Source organism: Pristis pectinata, chromosome 20 (assembly GCF_009764475.1).
Source record: "Pristis pectinata isolate sPriPec2 chromosome 20, sPriPec2.1.pri, whole genome shotgun sequence".
NCBI classification, from domain to species: Eukaryota; Metazoa; Chordata; class Chondrichthyes; order Rhinopristiformes; family Pristidae; genus Pristis; species Pristis pectinata.
In genome coordinates, this window is record NC_067424.1 from 28,342,019 (window position 1) to 28,361,481 (window position 19,463).

Sequence of the window (19,463 nt, forward strand, 5' to 3'; positions counted from 1 at the left end):
ACTGTGCGAGTGCGCATGTGTGACGCGCGCGGCGCTTTATGGGAGGGGGAAGGGCCGGCGGTTGCTGAACGGGGAGGCTCGATTCTGTTCTCGGTCATGGCGTATTCGCTGGTGAGACCGACGTTGTGGATTTGGGCCTCAGCCGCTGCTTTTTGTTTTTGCAAAAACTGGGGTGGCAGCCAATGAAAGCGGAGTGGCCGGGGTTGGCCTGGCGAGTGGAGTGAGGAGGAATGAAGGGGTGGTTGTGCAGGGAGAGGGGAGTGAGGGCTGTGCCAGGATGGGGAGGAGGGGCCAATGGATGGTTGTGCAGGGAGAGGGGAGTGAGGGCTGTGCCAGGATAGGGAGGAGGGACCAAGAGGTGGTGGTTCAGGGAGGGCCTGGGCGAGGGGAGTGAGGAGGGGTGAAGGGGTGGTTGTGCAGGGAGAGGGGAGTGAGGGCTGTGCCAGGATAGGGAGGAGGAACCAAGGGGTGGTTGTGTAGGGAGAGGGGAGTGAGGATAGGGAGGAGGGTTGTGCAGGGAGGGGCTGGGCGAGGGGAGTGAGGGCTGCCTGAGGAGGGGCGGGGTCGAAGTTGGGTGTTGGAGATGAAAGGGTGAGACGGACGTTAGCGGTAAGAATTATCGGGGCCTGGGGTGGGGCAGGGTGGATGTTTAGACATAAACTGAGGGAAGAGGGCAGGACGCTGAATTAATTGCACTGGAAAATAGTTGGTGTGTTATGTCAGTGAACCTGTTTTGGTAAATTGGGAGATAATGTTTGTTTGTATAAAAAAAACATGACCAGTGTAATTGGTAATGTGATTGGTGGATGGATAATAAAATAAGAATACAGCTAAACTTTGGGTGTTTTTGTTGAAACTAATTTGAAAAATTGATTATTTAAAGGATGATGTTTTTATTTGGGAAAGAATGCTGTTGATATTAATAACCTGCAACAGTTGGATGATGCCATTGTGTATGTAGAAGGGTTCCTGCTGGAAACTACTAATGGAAATAGTAACCCTGTTACTAATTTTAAACTCTGAAAAAGGTACAATATTTCCAAGGGTGTGGTTGGTGGTGAGGAGGACTGCTTATTTTGATTAAACTTTTTGCAATTATGTTTATTACACATTTTCACTCATTTCTTCATAGTGTGGGTCATTTGGCCCATCAAGTCTATGCTGGCTTTTGGCAATCCCATGAATAGTCATGTTTGCTGTAATTTATTTTCTTGCCTGTATATAGAAAATAGATTGAAAGCATTGTCTTATGTTTAATACTTCAAGTTGCTTGGTTTGGCTTATGGAGTAAAATGGAAACATCACCAGCTAGAAATTCTCCTCAAACTTGCACTTCACATTTGGAAATTCTTTGCTGGATCTAAAATATTAAACTCTTAAACCAGGAGTATTTTGGGAATGCCTTCACAGCAAAGACTACCTTAATTCAAAATAGTGGCTCACTCCAGCATCCACATTGTATAAATGAATAAAAGCAAAATTAACATGTTCTATTTGCTTTTATAGTTGAATCATCTGTGATTAATTAGTATGCATCTTCTTGCAGCTGGCACCAACAGTGCCTGTGTTATTCAGCCTCGTTAGACTTCCATCTTATCCCAGACATCCCCTTTGTTCCCTCCACCCCTAGCCCTTAGCAATGTAAGATATTTCTGACCTTTCAAAATTAAGTTAGAAATCATCGACCCAAAACATTAACATTATCTGAACAAGGTGTTCCTGACCTGTTGCATATTTCCAGCTTTTCATTTAGAGTTCAATACTTATTAGTGACATAGGGTTAGCTTTTTGAGATTTATGATTCAGGGCTTCAAAAGCAAACCTTCATAATAAATAATACTTTGTACAAGTTGGCTGGTCATTTGTGCCTGTTGTCAGCCAAATGAAATCTGGTTCATCCTGCAGTTTTTTTTATATTCGGCATTAGGCAGTGTACGTCCTTGGAAACATCAAAGGGGTTCTTTAGGAATGTTAGCTCCTTGGGCTGGGATAATGCTTATAGATTTGTGCAGCAACTTGGAAGCATCAATACTGTAATTTGTATTATTTGCTCTGCTAAAGTAAATACAAAAGAATCAGTTGCACGATTGTCTTCAGGGTCAATACTCGGACACATTGTAATCAAATAAGATTTATTCAAAGTGGCAGCATCTGAATTTGCTATAGCACAGAAAAATAACATTTGTAGATCCAAGTGAGTTTTTCCTAATGTTGGAAAGAGATCAGGAAACTGAACTGTAATCTGATAGTTGACATTGTTGAGCTAAGGGCAAGCAAGAACACCTTAGCTGGATATCATCAATTCATTTTGGTGCCACCTTGCAATTTGTTTCATTGATACCAATTTAAAATTCAGCAACATGATCAATCAGCCAGTGAGGAAGTTTACATTTAATAGGTCTATTGAAATAAACCTGATGTCTAAAGCTGCTTAACAGATTCTGTGTCTACCTAACAGAAGTTTAAGCATTGACAAAGTCAACAGCCTGCTTTGGTGTTTAGTGTTCAGCATCTTTAAATGTCACTGAGAATAACTGGCTGCTAATGCTGACTCTTGGCATCAGCCTGACATACTTGGGCACAAATCGTATAAGCTGTGGCCAAGTACAGTGCAAAATAGAGCCTAATGTTCTTGTACAATTTTCCATTCTATTACTAGTCTTAACTTTGCAGACATTCATTCTAAATAAGGGAACAAATGGTGTTGCAGAAAATTCATATGTTTGTACAGTGGGTTCTGAATGGAGAAATGTGTATCGATTGGAAAAAGTTAAGTTTGGGTAAACTGGTATAGAAAGATATGTTGGAATTCAATAAATGCTCTGGCTACAGCATTATTAGAATTATTATTTAGAATTAGTTTTAGTCTGACAGGTAGTTTATATTTGTTTCTAAATGAAATATTCAATTAACTTAGCCAGCAGGCTTTAAATGCATGCTTCCATGATATAACACCAACCGGTAATTTCTCTCTTCCACTGTTGTAGAGTTCTGTAATAGTGCAAAAAGAAATTGCCTCAGTTGTTCATTTACTTGCACAGGTCAGTTATGCATCCATTAACTCTTATTTTTTGTCTTAGTAATGTGATGCTCCATCTGACTTGGTTGCAGAGCCCACAGGACTGCTACAAGTGTGCTGCATATTTTAGATGGTTGAAGTTCATGGAGATATTATCCTCCTATTCAATTTTGTATGTTGACCTGAATGTGGTTGTGATATTCATGAAAGTACCATGAAATGGGCAGGAATTTAGATATTTGTTAATAGTAAAATGTTAAGCAAAAACAGAAAATACTGGAGATAGTCAGCAGGTCAGCCTGCATCTATGGTAAGAGAAACAGTCAACATTTCAGATGATGTAGTAAAGTGTCTCCGACTTGAAACTCTGACTTTTCTCTTTCCGCCAGTTATAGCCTGACCTGAGTAATTCCCGCAATCTGTTTTTGTTTTAGATTTCCAGTATTGGTAGCTCTTTAGATTTTTTTTCACAAAGCTTCAAGTTGCTTTTAGTGATTCTGTTACTTTTTGGTCTTTGTTGCAAATTGATTAATAGTGAAATTTGCAGATTCAGTGAACTAGTTCTGTAAAGTATTCCAAAAGTGTTAAGCTTTGAGATGCAAATCAGTTTTTAAATATACCAAATAATATTTTGCTTGGTAATCTCTGGCCATTAAGAAAGTTTCTTAATGGTAGAGTAGATTGCAAATCCCTCAAATCTCAATTTTTTTCATCACTTCTAGCTTAATCTTGTTTGCTAACTTTTTAATCTGTAAAATCATTTTTCTTTCCTGCTTTGCTATCTGAAAAACCCAAAAATGACTCTGGTATCAGCGATGTTAGACTGAAGGGATGAACTGATACGTGACATTTCTTGGAGATGAAATTCACACCAGAGATGGCTCAATGTTTGGGGCAGCTTTCTTCAAATCAGTGGCAAGCCCATAATTTCAACACTGATATCCTGTAACTTTACAGACTTTAACTGTAGTTGAGTGCATTTCATATTTTTGGGACTGAACTGCTCGTGTATGTGGATATGACATTGGTTAATAACAGTGATTTGATATAGTGAGCCAGAGTTTACTGTATTTTGCTCTTCAGGGGAACATGAAACTCTGATCCACTAGTGATTCACAAGATGCAGCAGTTTTCCAAGTTCATGTTCACTTATGTGGGTCATTTGTCAGAAGTTGATTTCTTTTTTGCAGAACCAATTGAAATTCTGTACAGAATGCAACAAATTTCCTTGAAGCTCTGCTTCAATATGAGGCACAAGGTGTATTTTTGTGTGCCTTCACATAAAATTGCAGAACCTTTTCAACTAGGTTGAGATGTAGAAGGCAAAGGAAATCTCATGAATGCTGTTTGTAGACTAAAATTGATTATTAACATTTGTGACTTTTGTTTTATTCTATACTTAATTTTGGGTAATGCACTGGATTAATTCAGCCACTGTTAAGTAATGCCTGAATCAATTTGTACTAGGGCTTTAAACTTCTAATGAAAAATATGCTCATGTTTCCTGTTGCCATGAAATACTGTTATGTCTTACAGACCTCAGGAGTGCTCCTTGCATTTGGTGCCATTTTTTTAACAACAGTTGGAGTTGTTGTTGGCCATTATGTATTGTCCAAAAAAAGGAAAGCTAAGGTTACATTGCAAGATCCGAATGAGAAGTACCCTTTGCGACTGATAGATAAGGAGGTAAATGTGATAACTTTGAGTGCTCACCCTTTCAATACTTAATAAATTAGTAAAATACAGTTACTTGGTTTTGCTTTTGAAACAGGTTTTGAGTCATGACACTAGGAGGTTTCGCTTTGCTCTTCCTTCAGCTGGTCACATTCTCGGTTTGCCTGTGGGTAAGTTAAATTCATTTTGAATAGCATTATTAGTTAAGACCTCATCGGAGCAGCTTGATTGGCTTACTCTGCTATTGAACTTGTGACAATTTTTTTCTCCTGATGGCCTAGTTGAGTTGGGATCTTACTATGTAGAAAACTAATTGAGGGAAGACTGCAATTGTTTTTGCATAATTACTTTGTGTCTAAACTACATCATTACCAGCATTTGTATTGATTTTTGTTATTGCTTTTATTGCTCGAGCACTGCACAAAATCCATGCATAAGAATTGCATTGTAGGAAAGGACTTTAATGTATTCCATATATATACTGTATGTGTATCCCAAGTTTGGATGGGAGAGATTTTGGTAATGGTGTTTCTTTAAGCATAGCAATCTGGAAATCTTACTTTGGGTCCTTGAGAATAAAATCCCTAATTTATAGAAAACTAATAATAAAATTAAATCCTGGATAGGGTTTGGAAAATTATATCCCGCAGTTCTTTGGGTTTGTCTGTCTACACTATGCCACTCACATACTCCTACTATCCTACCTCCTTTTTGCAGTAATCTCCCTGTTCATATTCATTATTTTTTAGACCAATATCTAACTAGGAGGAAGAAAAGTGATTTTATTTCAATGGGCCAACTAGATTTAAACAAAATACAAGCCTAATCTCTCTTTTTAAAACATTGCTCCGTGGACCTACAGATCATTTTACTTCAATTATGATCCTAGTTTTAAACATTAGTTTGACTTGAGAATTGAATTGCAGGAAAACACGTATACCTTTCTGCTAGAATTGACGGAAGCCTTGTTGTTCGACCATATACTCCAGTTACCAGTGATGATGATAAGGGCTATGTGGATCTTGTTGTGAAGGTAATACTTATTTCCTTATTCACTTTCCTGATTTATCAATGAGCATGTAACCCAATGTTTCTTGCATTCTGTAACAATAGCAAAATTGAATTTGAAGCTAGAAAGTTACCCCGTACATGCTGGACTGAAAAACCTGATCAACCATTAAGTAAAATTCAAGCTCCTGATTCATTCAGCTAACTTCAAAATATCAAGTTTATTTTCCTCAACCTGAATGCTACAAACTGTTTTTGCTATTACTGGATTCTTCTCTGCATTCGTTACGAATTATACATTCACTTCTACATGAAGCATAGAATGTTACTGAAGAAAATATTACCTAGACTGGATAAGACACTTATCTTGCATATACTCTTGAGTTTCTCTTCCTTGAAGGCAGAAGATAAATCAATAAGCTGTCACATTGTTAGTATAAACGAACACAACCAATTGAACATGAAACACCTACAGTGTCCCTTGTCCAATGAAGTATATCAGTGCTAAGTTTGGGAGAGCTCCCAACTATTGTAGTTTTTACAAGCTATCTTCTACATTTTTGTCTGCACAGAAGGTCAACAACTTAGCCGTTGACTCTGTTTTGCACTCTGGATTCTTCAGGTTAATATTCTCTTTCCCAAAACGGGTGGTTCAATCGCAGTACCCTTTGCTCAACTTGTGACTAGTATATTATCAAATTGAGCCAATTTTCTTGCTGGATATATTAACAAATTTGGTGGTATGTGAGAACTTCCATCTAGAAATGCAGCATATTTGGTTCCTCTGGATTACACAGAACATAAGACAGTAAGGCACAGGAACAGACCCTTTGACCCATGGTGTCTGTGCCAACCATGCCAATCTAATTAGTCCTATCTAACTACAAAAGTTCTGTCTTCCTACATTCCCTGCAAGTTCACATGCATGTCCAAATGCCTCTTAAACATTATCATATCTGCTTCCACTACCTACCCTTGCAGCACATTCCAGGCATCTACCACTGGTTTTTTTTTTAAAACAATATATTTCTTCCCCCCCCACCTTAAACCTATGCCTTCCAGTCTTTGATATTTCCACCCTGGGAAAAAGGCTCTGGCTGTCTACCCTATCTATGCCTCTCATAATTTTATATCAGGTTACCCCTCCACCTCTGCCCTGGAGAAAACAATCCAAGTTTGTCCAGTCTCTCCATATAGCTAATACTCTAATCCAGGCAGTATCCTTGTGAACCTCTCTTGCATCCTTTCCAAAGCCTCCACATCCTTCCTGTAGTGTGGCAGCCAGAAATGTACAAAGTACTCTTAATGTGACCTAACCAAAGTTTTGTATAGCTGCAATGTGACTTCCCTACTTTTATACTCAACACCCCACCCAATGAAGGCAAGTATGCCATATGCTGCCTCTACCATCCTATCTACTTGTGTTGCCATTTTCAGGAAGCTATGGACTTCACCATTCCAAAGATTCCTCTGTACAGCAATGCTCTTAAGGGTACTGCCATTTACTGTGTACTTCTCTCTTGCATTTGACCTCCCAAAGTGTAACACCTCGCACTTGTCTAGATTAATCTCCAGTTGCCATAATTAATCTTAATACTGGAGATTTTTAAATTATAAAGACAGGTTTTTAAATCCATTTTTAGATCATTTCACTTTGTTTCAAAGATTAAATTTATAGGTGCAATATATTATCCAAGGAGATAAGTAGTCCAAATAACATTGTGCTACACTTATGTGCATTCCTTGAATATGTGTTGACTCCTTTACGTGTGTGTAAAAGGTGAATTAGGTTTAAATTGTTTAAAGGAAGTAAATCAAAATGCTCTTTGGAAGAGGGGAACAACTTTAGCATGTGGTAGTATGTGTTAACATTTGAAATTTGTAGCCAGTTTAACATTTTCATTATAACCAAGTCATACATGTATATTTTAAAGTTCAGTTAATTGGTGTTTTAAAGGAACTTGAGCTTGAAGACCACTCACTAAGGGTCTGGGATGGCCGGGGTAATTAGTACTGATTTGTCAGCATGCAACAACTTCAACGATTTTAACACTGGTTTCACTGAAACTATCCAAGAAACACTGCACACTTGTGAACTGTGCTGTAACCAAAGTTGTTGCTGGTATGCTAGTCTTAATACATGAATATTTTACAGCTTGTCTCCAGGATATATGGTTGTTTTGAACCATGATTAGATTAGATTTCTGCATTGAAGTACGGTTTCATATTTTTTGGTTTCCTATGATTCAGACTTGTAATATATTACATTGGAGTAACTAACTCTTAAGTCTTATTGATTTTAGCTCCTCATCCTCATAATTGATGCCTTTTTCTGACTTGGCCTTCTGAGCTCAAAGGTTGATCTTTTTTTTGCAGATATATTTTAAAGGAGTGCATCCTAAATTCCCTGAAGGTGGAAAAATGTCTCAGTACCTGGAAGATCTGAAGATTGGTGATACCATTCACTTCAGAGGGCCGGGAGGATTACTCATTTATAATGGGAAAGGTGAAATTTGTGTTTGTAACCCATTCAAAGATGCTAGGGTAATTTTACAATTGTCAGTAACCTAATCAGATTTAAAGTGAGGATTACTAGTATTCACAATGTCAATTTACAGCAATGGGATGGAAAGGTGGGTTGAAGAGTGGAATTTTATAAAAGCTATTCACTTTACTCTGTACACTACATCCTTTGCATTGCATTTATATCATCAACTATGACGGGCTGCACTAATGTCTAAGCATTCCCAATCTATTAGCCTGAGAACATAACTGCAGAACATTGGGCTGCTTGTGCCTGCTGCTTCCTCCAGAATGATGGCTGATCTTTGACCTTGTCATTCTCCCACCCTGTCTCCCTATTCCTTGGTTCTTAAATGTGCTGTGTGTAATATCAATTTATAATGGGCCTCCTGTGACATCACATCATTAGACTAATGTCAGAATTTGCAGAGTTAAAGCAATTAATAGAATGGATAGCTTGTTGGTTGAAAGACAGTCAAAGAATTGCTAATCAGAGTAGTAAAATATAAGAAATTGTACCCTGCTCAACTCAATCATTTGTCAACAATTTAGACTTTGGAATAAATTTGAGACTTGATAGATGTTGAACATGTCTTAAACACACACTCTCATCATAATGACTCCCATTGATTAATAAGCATGACATCAGTTCAGTATAGGCATTAGTTTTCATGTTCGTCTGTGCATAGGTTGCACTTGAGCTTCAGTTTTTTTCCTCTTCCAGCTCTGTCAAAACAAACCTCTAATCCCTTCTATCTCGCTTTTCCAATTGACTTGTGGTCAGAAATTCTACGTTCTCATCACAGCCTGTTAAGTTTCTTATTTCCTTCCCCTACATGTGACTGTCTTTTATCGATTGTCTCCAGATTTACTCTGCCTCACGGAAATGTTCTGTGCTGTCCACTGTATCAGAACCTGCATAATCTTGAAGACCTACATTGGGTTAACTTTCCTTCGTCTCTTTTCCAGAAGGAACTGAGCTTTTATCTTGGGTATAATATCAATCTTCTGATATCAGCCATCTAACTTTGGGGGAGAGGGGCTGCTCTATTTCTATAATACGGTAGCCAGTGTTGTACATTGTAAGGACAATCAGACTAGGATTCAATACAGGTTTAATATAATTCTGCTCAGTCATTATCCCTGAGGGATAGGGGCACAGAATTCCTGTGAATAACAATTTGCAGATTCTAATAAGGCCTCTGTACACAATACCCCCAAAAAATTGTATTTGAAAACGGTTTTGAAATCAAGCTGCAGCTGTGAAAATGGGCCACACTTTAATAGAATTTCATGTGTTACACAATTGATCAGTGAAAAGTTAATATCATTCAATGTTGAAATATATTTGGCAATTCTTCATTCTTCAATTTTTAATGTCTTGTAATTTATTATTTTGTTATCTGGATATTTGAATTTAAAAAATTACCATTTGTTAACTGGTATGTTCCTGAATAACAAACTTTCTGCTTTCTTTCAATCAACTAGCAATCCATTCTATTAATTGTTTACAGTTGAATGAGTCATCTTCACTCAGGGTAATGAATCTGAAATTCTCAACCCAAGAGGGCTGTGGAGGCTCAGTTGCTGAGTATATTCAAGATATCAAAAAATTGATGTTGGGTGGAAGGGGAAGATGGGCTTTTTTGCACAAGTGGAGATGAGTAAAAGGTCAGTCATCATATTGAATGACAGAGCAGATGCATAGAGTGAATAGCCTTTTCCTATTTATTCCCACTCCTGTTTTTGCCTTTATTTCTCCCTCCCTTCTAAATTTTAGTCCTAGTTTTGTATTTTAATGAATCATGTTGCTCTCTGCTTACATACTTGATGTATGTTCTCTACCCACTCTTCAACCCTGATGATTTGTTCATATTTACACAGCATGGAAAGGGATGCTTTGGCCTATCTTGTCCATGCCAACCTAGATGTCTATCTTAAACTAATCCCATTTTGCCTGTTTGGCCTCTTTCCATGTACCTGTCCAAAGCTTTTTTTTTAACATTGTAATTGCATCTGCCTCTACCATCTCTGACAGCTCATTCCATATACCCAGTAGCTTCTATGTATGAAAAACCTGCCCATCAGATCCCCTTTAAATCTCTCCCCTCTCCTTGAACCTATGCCCTCTGGTTTTAGACTCTCCTGCCCTAGGACAAACTTTGGCCATCTACCCTATCTATGCCTATATCCTGTCATTAGTACTATAGTTAACTATATTCTTTCCTTGCTCCAAGCACATTTAAATGCCTATTGACCAGTTTTGTCTATACAGTTTTCCCAAGTCTGAAGTGCATTTAGCACCATTCTATGCACAGGTCTTAGTGCTTGTTTCTCTGTTATTATGTTGACCTTGCATTCTGGGTTAGAAGGGAATCCTGTAGATTGTTTTCACCTATCTGTCCAGCTGCTTGTCATTGTTGACCATGCCAACCCCACAAGTCATTGGTGTGTTATTGGCTTCTTCATTATTGATGACATTATATTGGTGCTGAACACATGGAATTATCAGAATGCAGCTCCTCATGACTGATAACTGGTCAATATGAAGTAGTTTAAAGTTGGTTCTCCAAGGAAATCTTTTTGAGGAACTTTTTCTAGTGATCACCTGGACTTCAGATCACTTTGCATGGCTTTCATCAATCAAAGTAAAGCTCCATGGTACCAGTCCCAGTCAATTGTTGCCTAGATTTACAAGCCTTTTTCATGGCTTTCATTCTAGCCTGGCTGTGATTTAAGATTGAAGCTTAATATTATTTCCAGCAACTGAAAATGTTTATCAAATTATTGGGAGCAAATTGGGAATATCACTTCAGCCTTGATCCTTGTGCTAATTTATTGGCTGCTCAGTGGTTAAGGATGGGGGTGTTCTCTGGGCACTTTTGCTGGCTGATGTAGGGTGATGGTACTTAGTTGTCTGTTTGTGGAACTGCTTAACTTCATGTAGCAAGTTGTCTTTGGTAGCTAGTCTGTAGGGTTGCTCTGTGTGGTTTCACTTCATCTCTCATTAAGGTATCTTCAGTGCTGCTCTTGTCATTGAAATGGAAGTCACAGCTTGACACTTCCCCCAGTACAGTGAAATCAAACCCATTTATTTGTCTTGGCTTTCTGTGTCTTGATGTACTTGACCAGTAAAAAATCTTTCTGATTTATTAATTGAACTGGTGTTTACTGCTTTTGTGGAGAATTTCTACCACCCTTTTGAATGCTGTTTCATAATTCCATCTGAATGGCTCAAGTCTCTGATTTTTAATTTCATTCTCCTATCTGAGACTCCCATAACAGTAGGGAAACTCAAATCAAAATGCCCCATGATCCATCAGTTTCTGTAGGAATAAAAAAGATTTTCTCAAATTTGGGATGCCTCCTCCCATGTATCAGGGGGTTGATTAGTTTTGTTCTTGAATTTGACAAATATATAAAGTATGAGAAATTCCTTTCAGTAATTCAGTTTAAGGTGTAATTTCCTTTTGAATGTTCTGTAATTTGGAGATTTTCAATGTGAACCGGTCTCTGCAATCAAGAATGTTGTGTAGTTTGTGCCTGCTTAACTTTATATTGTGCAGTGGTCATGTATCACCAAGTCCAGAGGGCATTAAGAACCACCATTGGAACCATTTGTTCCTGTAATTGACTTGGACTCATTTTATAAATGTTGGAGGAGTAAAAAAAAATCCATGTTTTCTTTTAATTATATCCTGCCTTTTCAAATCTTAGACCACCTGATAACTAGCATATATGAAAGACAGTCATGGTGCATCTATATGATACAATATAGTTTGGGGTGAGTTGTTGAACTATGTAGGAGTAACATAGCAGCATAAAGTGTCTACTTTTATTTTTGTATTTTTAGGGACAATCAGGAGTGGGACTTGATGCTCTTAGCAGAAAATGTTTAGCTCTGCAAAGCTACCCATCATAGTACAATGTTTTCAACTTTTGTATGCCAGCTGAGGTTAGAAGTATGAGTGAGACGTGAACATTATTAAGTTAATAGTGTCATTATAAATGAGCAAGCAAAGATAAAACCTTCAAACAAAAATGCATCCTCTGTCAATTCAGGCAAAAAATGGTTAACATTTTACATGCAGTTGCCTTTCAAAACAATTTTGTTGAGACTACAAAATGACTTTGCATTATGACATCAAGGGTAGAATGGTAATGAAACAGTTCATCAACATTGTTCTCTTTTCAGGTAATTTTGGTATCCAACCTGACAAGAAATCACCACCTGAAGCCAGGTTTGCAAGAAAACTTGGCATGATTGCGGGTGGATCTGGTAGGTAATTGAAAATGCAGCTGGAGCTTTCAAAATTGATGTGATTCTGTGGAGTAAATATGATGGTCCTAACTTCTGTAAACATTTCTTTATTCAAATTGAATTTTTCCTACAGTTTTCTTTAATACACTATACTGTGAAATAGGATTTTAAGAAGCTTTTTTTCCTCAAGTTTTCTTTGTTAGAATGGATAGTGGGGATTGGGAGTGTGTAAATGTGAATTGGGGGTGGAGAGTACATGTACTATTTACATCTATCACTAGATAAGAAATGGGAAGTTGAAAACCTTGCCTGGTTTTGCTTCTCTTCCCTATTGGAGGTATTGAAAACAAGTAACTTCACAGCCATAAGTGATGACTCGACACAAAATTCTTGCCTATATGACAGTGCAAGTACTAACAACCATAAAGGGTTTTCAGGCAGGGTTCAATTTCATGAGAAGGAGGAAACAAAGTAAAACTTTAAATGTTAAGTATAATGGAATTAAAATACATTACCTGGAAATATATTCAAACCAAGTATAGAACATTGGAGCAGATGTGCCAAACTAAGTAAAACTGGCAAACTGCATCAGTTTGGCAACAGGCTTTTATTTAGATGATTTTTTTACTAACTTGTTGCATTTATTCTGTAGGTATTACTCCAATGTTGCAGTTAATACGTGCTGTCATGAAGGATCGTGAAGACCCAACTATGTGCTACTTGCTCTTTGCAAATCAAGTGTGTAATCTAAAATATGTTCAATGTATTCAAACTATTTAAGTGTCAAAGCACTGATCAGGGAAAGTAGAGAACTTTTTACAGCTGAGATACTGTGCAGTGTAGGAGTGCCAATGTAGCAGCCACTTTGTGCAAAGTCCTGTAAACAGCAGCATGAAGCAAGATAATTTATTTTGATTGTTGTTAAAGGACAAATATCAACTTTGATTCTGGAAGAATTTGTTTGCATTTCAAATAGTGTGATTGGAGAACTTTGTACTAACTGAAGGTGGACAGGAAGTCTGTTTAATGTCTCTTTGGAAAACATGGCACCTTCAGCACTGTATTCTAAGCTCTGGTCTGGATTAGGCATTTAAATCCTAGAATTAGTACTTTCATCTTTTTATGAGAGTGCAATCTTAAAACATTACCAAATTTGCATTTTAAAGTGTAATTTAAAATCTGGCTCATTGACGCCTATGCAGAATATCTGAGTTAAAGAGTGTATTCATAATTCTCATAGGTGCATAGGATGGTGGGAAAGAACACCTTGTGAAGTTTAGGAAAAATCCTGCTTTAAAATCCCAATATTGACTCTTCAGCTGCTACTTTATCCTGCACTGAACCTATTAGAGTGAAAACTATTTAACATTAACTACTGTGGTCTAATGAAACAGGATAAACTTTTGATAATTGTTATTCTCATGTCATGGAAACTGTTCAGGGCCACTTGCTTTGACCTAACTCTACCTGAGGAAAATTGACTTTGCATCTCTAATCTAGTATTCTCATGACAGCAACATTACAGTAGAATGAGTATCTAGTGAAATACAAAATTGTCCCTCTTAAGACTATTTAAATTGGCCAATTGTCAATTTTGCAGCAAAAACTTTGAATTCATGTCATTCCTTGAATGGAATTAAGTGTCACAAGGTGCTTCAATGTAAATGGAAGCTGGAGGCAATTAACAACCACATTGGAATGTGTGATCAAAAGCTTGTTCAGAGTAGAGCAGACCTCCTATTAGTGATTTTTGGGAGCATTATGAGAATTTGAAGAAACTGCAGAAAAGGCACTACTACTAGTGATGGGGCAAAGGAAGTCATGTGCCAGAGGGCAGAATCAAAGAAATGGAGTTCCTGGAGACTTGACAGGTTACAGATAAGGAAGGGTGAAAATGTGAAGGATTTGAAAGCAAAGATTTTAAATTTGTTAAATTCAGATGTTGGGAGTTAATGTAAAGTCAGGAAGTGGGAGTGATGGCGTAGGCTTGGTGAGAGTTGGGGAAGTGTATCACGGTTCAGCTTTGTCACTTCTGGTTATACAATAATGATTTAGACTTGAAGTAGGAGGCATGTTTAAATTCCTAAACTGCAGGATGTTATGAGTGCACTGGCCAGGTGAGTGTACAAGAAACTAAGTAGGCCAGGGCAAAGAATAGAAGAGCAGATTGGTTGTGGCCTAACTGTATAAAACACTCATAGTTAAAGAACTGCTTTATAACTTCTGGTCACCATCTCAGGAAAAAGGTGGTGTGCATGGATGTTGTCAATGCTGGAGAAATTTTTTTGAGGAAAGATTGACTAGGTTGGGGTTGTTTGAACGGTAGCAGCTAAGAAGTGACATAATTGAGGTGCATAAAACTGAGTTCAGTGGATGTTTTCTATTCACCCCATTTATCCACACAAAGGGAAAAATTTGAAGAAATGGGATTAAAGAATAGTTGAGAAAAGTATTCTTAACTTGAATGGAGGAGTTGTTGAACTTTCTGCATGTAAAGGTGATGGAGGAAAAAAACATTTTTTTAAAAAAAAAATTGCTGTTACATATTGATGGACCAGTAACTAGAAAGTAGGAGCATCTTGGTTTTCCTAGCAGGTGTGAATAAAGTTGGCTGAATGGCCTCCCTCTGAAGTAAATTTATGATCTCCATTTTTGTTTGCTGTTCCATGTCTCATCCTATGATGATCCTGAAGTTGGCAAAGATTGAAATAGAGTAGATCATTTTTATTTGAGGTTCAGAATCAATCAGGTTTATTATCACTGACATATGTTGTGAAATTTGTTGTATTGTGGCAGCAGTACAGTGCAAGACATAAAAATTACTATAAGTTAGCAAAAAATAAATTATAGTGCAAAAGAGGAATAGAGTTCATGGACTGTTCAGAAATCCGATGGTGGAGGCGAAGAAGCTGTTCCTGAAATGTTGAGTGTGGGTCTCCAGGCTCCTGTTTGCAATTCAAGCAGTAGTTTTTTTTTGGAAAAAAAATCCTTTAAGTGTCTAGGCTGGACTTCAGGCTATTTGTTCCGTTAACTTCCTTTAGGGATAAATGCTTCAGCTTCTAGCTTTTCCCAGCAGCTACAAACTTACTGTGCTCAAATTGTTCCTCTCATCAGACTGAAAAAGATATCCTGCTACGTGATGACTTGGAGGAACTTCAAGCTCTGTATCCCGATCGCTTTAGGCTGTGGTATACTGTGGATAAAGCTCCTGAAGGTAGTTAAGTTTTAATACAATTTGGTACAAACACCTATCATTAATTGCTTTTAATATTGGTTTAAAGTAGTCTTTTCAGGCTTCTATTATGTTCACTATGTAAGAATTTCACTATGTACTAGAATCAGCCGAAATTTTAATCTGCAATGTATTACAGATATAACCTTTTGTGATCATTAAATGGACAGTCCATTTTAGATGTAATCCATTTTCAGAGACTCATTTTATTGTTGTCTGATTTAAAATTTTAACTTAATGTAATCCATTTTTCAATTGATCAAATGCATTTTTATGCTTTTCTGCTTGATTGCAGATGGAAAGGAATTGATGGTTTTAACTTAATGTGAACAAAAGTACTAAATCAAAATTGGAGACATACAGTAATGCAGAGTTAGTTTTGACTGGTTTAATTCTGTAAATTTGCTGTAACTGAGACTCTTTATCAAGTTTCCTCAGCTTAATTTTCAATAAGAGTTGAAAACTTATGTTATAAAGCTCCAATCACTGGTGTTAAGTTGGATGAACAGTTAGAGAAAAATGAGAAATTCAAAGAATTTGTTTTAATACTGAAATTTCTATAGAACCCAATTTTTTTAATAGAATGGCTTGCATGTGATTACTTGGAGCTATTCCTTTTATTTTGGGATAGCAATAATTAAAATGAACAAAAATATTTTTGCACTTAAACAATCCAGCCTGAAGTTGCCATATACAGCAAATCATAAATGCTACAGTGTAATTTAGATGAGTTCAGTTTCTTGTGAATGTCATGTCTGATTTCTTTTTGGTATCCAGAAGCTTGATTTAATACCAAGACCAATTGACCTTGCTTTAACTTTAAGTAGCATCCCGACAAATGCATTTCCACCTAATGGTTCAAACATGTCTCATTGATCTGAGGAAGCAAGATAGCCAACTATTGAGACACAAGTTTATGAAACAACTCAAATGGGTCTGTTTTTTTTATTTTAGGCTGGGATTATAGTGAAGGTTTTGTGAATTCTGATATGATCAAGGAACACCTTCCAGCACCTGCTGATGACGTATTGATTCTCATGTGTGGCCCACCTCCCATGATTCAATTTGCGTGCAATCCCAACTTGGACAAACTTGGATATTCACAAGGAATGCGTTTTACATACTAAATGCCAATGTTAGCATTTTGAGTTTGGTGAAGGCGAAAGTAAAATGGATATATTTTGCACTTCAGCCTGTGTGGCATTTGCTGAACAGCAATTAAACATGACTTTTTAATGCAGGTTGCACCTAATACTAATGTTCACGGCAATGTATTTGTACATGTTCAGCTATATAATATGGTTTCATCTGTTAATCTCTTTGGAGGATACAGAATTGAACCATGTTTAATATGCAAGTCAATGTTTGAACTTGAGTTTTCAATGCTGTACTGAAAACCTTTTTGAATGTCAAGCACCTGGTAAAATCTGTCCCAGTCTAAAAAAAAATCAGGACAGTGGCATGTGGGTAGATGTATTACATTCTTGAAATTTTCAGTTTTTTTTATTTGCACTTATTGCTGTACTACCATTGACTGTTAACACCAAGTATGTGTTCTTCACCTACCAATATTAGTGACTTAATTGTATTTGAGAAAATTCAATGAAACTTTAAAACCTTTGATTTTTCTCTTCATGCAACCTATTGCATCTCATGGCTTGAAGGAATGAAAGCTTAACTTTGAGCAAAAGGGGCCAGGGCTCAAAGTTAATGTTAACCACAACCAATTTGCTCAAAAATAATCTTGGAAAATCCAAAGATTTCTGGGTGGATTAAGGGGATGCTACTTTGTTATTCTGGGGAGCATTTGATTTGTGTTTAATATGTAAGTGTACCAGAGATTATAATGCAAATACCAAACAATGTAGTTGGCAATGCTGAATGGCTATGATGCAATAGTGGCAATTGTTCTAAATATTTAACCTTTTGCATTTAGCAGGCTTGGCATGAGGTCTTTAATATTTTATGGTTTTGGTGACTGTAATGTCTGTCTGACCAGTGTTTTCAGTGACCACATAGTAATTCTATCTGAAATACATGTGCCTTAAGTGACTGTCTTATTATTTACTTAGATTTTGGTCTACAACTCTAAAAATCCACATGTTCTGATTTGATCTAAGGTTTATTTTTTAAATGTGCAACTATAAACCTGGGGTTGTCTGTTCTGACAGTGCCAGAGTCCTCTCTGGTTTAAAAAAATAAATTAGCCCACAAATTGTATTTTAGTTATACTGCACCAGATTGCCTCATTAGTACAATTTAAACTATTGGCAAGACAAACTCCAATCATTAATTGAAGTCTGTGAATAATCATAGAACTTGTTCTAAAGATTCTTGCAGTAAATTGTGCTGATCGCTAATTTTTGAAATGTGTGACACTATAAATAAAGTCCTTTCATTGAAACAGTTATGTATTTTAATGACTTGAATCTTCAATTTGGTTTTACATAATTAGCATTTTAACACAACACTAAACTTGAAGCATTTTATTTTCATATGATTGGAGGATGTACAGAAGGACCTGGGTGTCCTTGTACACCAATCACTGAAAGTAAACTTAAATATACAGCAAGCAGTTAATAAAGCAAATGGCATGTTGGCCTTCATTTCAGAGGATTTGAGTGCAAGAGCAAGGATGTCTTCCTGCAGTTTATAGGATCTTGAGCCCACACCTGGAATGTCATATGCAGGTTTGCTCTCCCTTATCCAAGAAAGGTTATACTTGCCTTTGGAGTGTAGAAAACATTCTTCCCACAGGATCGTATGAGGAGAAACTGGGTAGACTAGGCCTAAATAGAGTTCAGAATAAAACAAAAGACTTCTCATTGAAATGTACAGAATTCTGATAAGCTAGACAGACTAGGTGTGGAGAGGAAACTTCTCCTGTGAATGAAAAGGAGGTTGGTGGGGGTGGGGTTCCTAAAACAAGGATATCTAGGACTCGGATGAGAAATGTCTTCACTGTGTGGTGAACCAATGGCCTTAATTTAAGAATGATGTAGATTTCTAAACGTAGGACACCAAAAGGTAAAGAAGAGAATGGGATATAATACTGAGGGTCTGGGGAGCAGGCTCAAGAGCTAGATGGACTTGTTATTTTCTGCTGTAAAGGTGCAAGAAAGTAAATATGCAATTGAAGGGAAAAGACAAGTGTCTGGCTTCTCTAAAACCTATATGAAGAAACAGGCCATGATAACCTAGTGGAGGAAAGAAAAACTCCTCACTAGCATCATGGTTCAGGAAAAAGATGGTTGTGGTTGGAGGTTCAGGCCCTGTGTTATTGTTGGAGTAGCTCATGGCTGTAGCCTGGCCTCTTTACCTTTGGCTGCTTCATCAATGACATTTTTTTTATTGGAAATGAGGATGGTTGCAGATGATATGCAAAAGTAACTGATCATTGCATGGTGAAGCAATCTATGGCTGCATGCAGTAAGAAATTGACATTAAGTTATGGTCTGATACGTGGCAACTATCAATTGTCCCAAGTGCTAGGCAATAACCATCTTGAATAAGTAACCCTAAAGTTAAGCAACATTCACACTGTGAAATCTCCCACTCTTAATATTCTGGATGTTAGAGCTCACTACAAATACTGTAGCAGAACCAGAACCTAAGAATCCTATGACAAGGAAGTTCCCTTCATCTTCAAGGCAGGTTGGGTTAATGATGGATTATTGTTTTTCCAACTGCCTGGTTGAGTGCATTTCCAACACAAAACTAAATGCCCTTCAGGCCAAAGCAGTCTT

The 19,463-nt window shown here is 37.3% G+C and overlaps 1 protein-coding gene across 2 annotated transcripts; it reads left to right on the forward strand.

Moving 5' to 3' along the window:
* Positions 1 to 29: 29 nt before the first annotated feature.
* Positions 30 to 18,121, forward strand: LOC127580884 (NADH-cytochrome b5 reductase 1). Of its 2 annotated transcripts, XM_052034858.1 has the most exons (9): positions 30 to 111; positions 4,556 to 4,705; positions 4,791 to 4,863; positions 5,620 to 5,726; positions 8,078 to 8,207; positions 12,420 to 12,503; positions 13,138 to 13,223; positions 15,600 to 15,699; positions 16,672 to 18,121. In XM_052034858.1, the coding sequence occupies exons 1-9, from the start codon at positions 97 to 99 to the stop codon at positions 16,842 to 16,844; spliced, it is 918 nt and encodes a 305-aa protein (XP_051890818.1). In that variant the 5' UTR covers positions 30 to 96; the 3' UTR covers positions 16,845 to 18,121. The 2 variants fall into 2 exon arrangements, with proteins under 2 accessions (XP_051890818.1, XP_051890817.1); XM_052034857.1 differs by lacking the exon at positions 30 to 111 and having other exon boundaries at positions 4,532 to 4,705.
* The last annotated feature ends 1,342 nt before the right edge of the window (positions 18,122 to 19,463 follow it).

Bases quoted from the DNA above. Each gene is read 5' to 3' on its own strand.
- LOC127580884 (XM_052034857.1), top strand. From the start codon at position 4,532: ATGAAATACTGTTATGTCTTACAGACCTCAGGAGTGCTCCTTGCATTT. The intron at 4,864-5,619 runs GTAAGTTAAATT...ATTGAATTGCAG, and splicing joins CATTCTCGGTTTGCCTGTGG to GAAAACACGTATACCTTTCT. The intron at 15,700-16,671 runs GTAGTTAAGTTT...TTTTTATTTTAG, and splicing joins TGTGGATAAAGCTCCTGAAG to GCTGGGATTATAGTGAAGGT.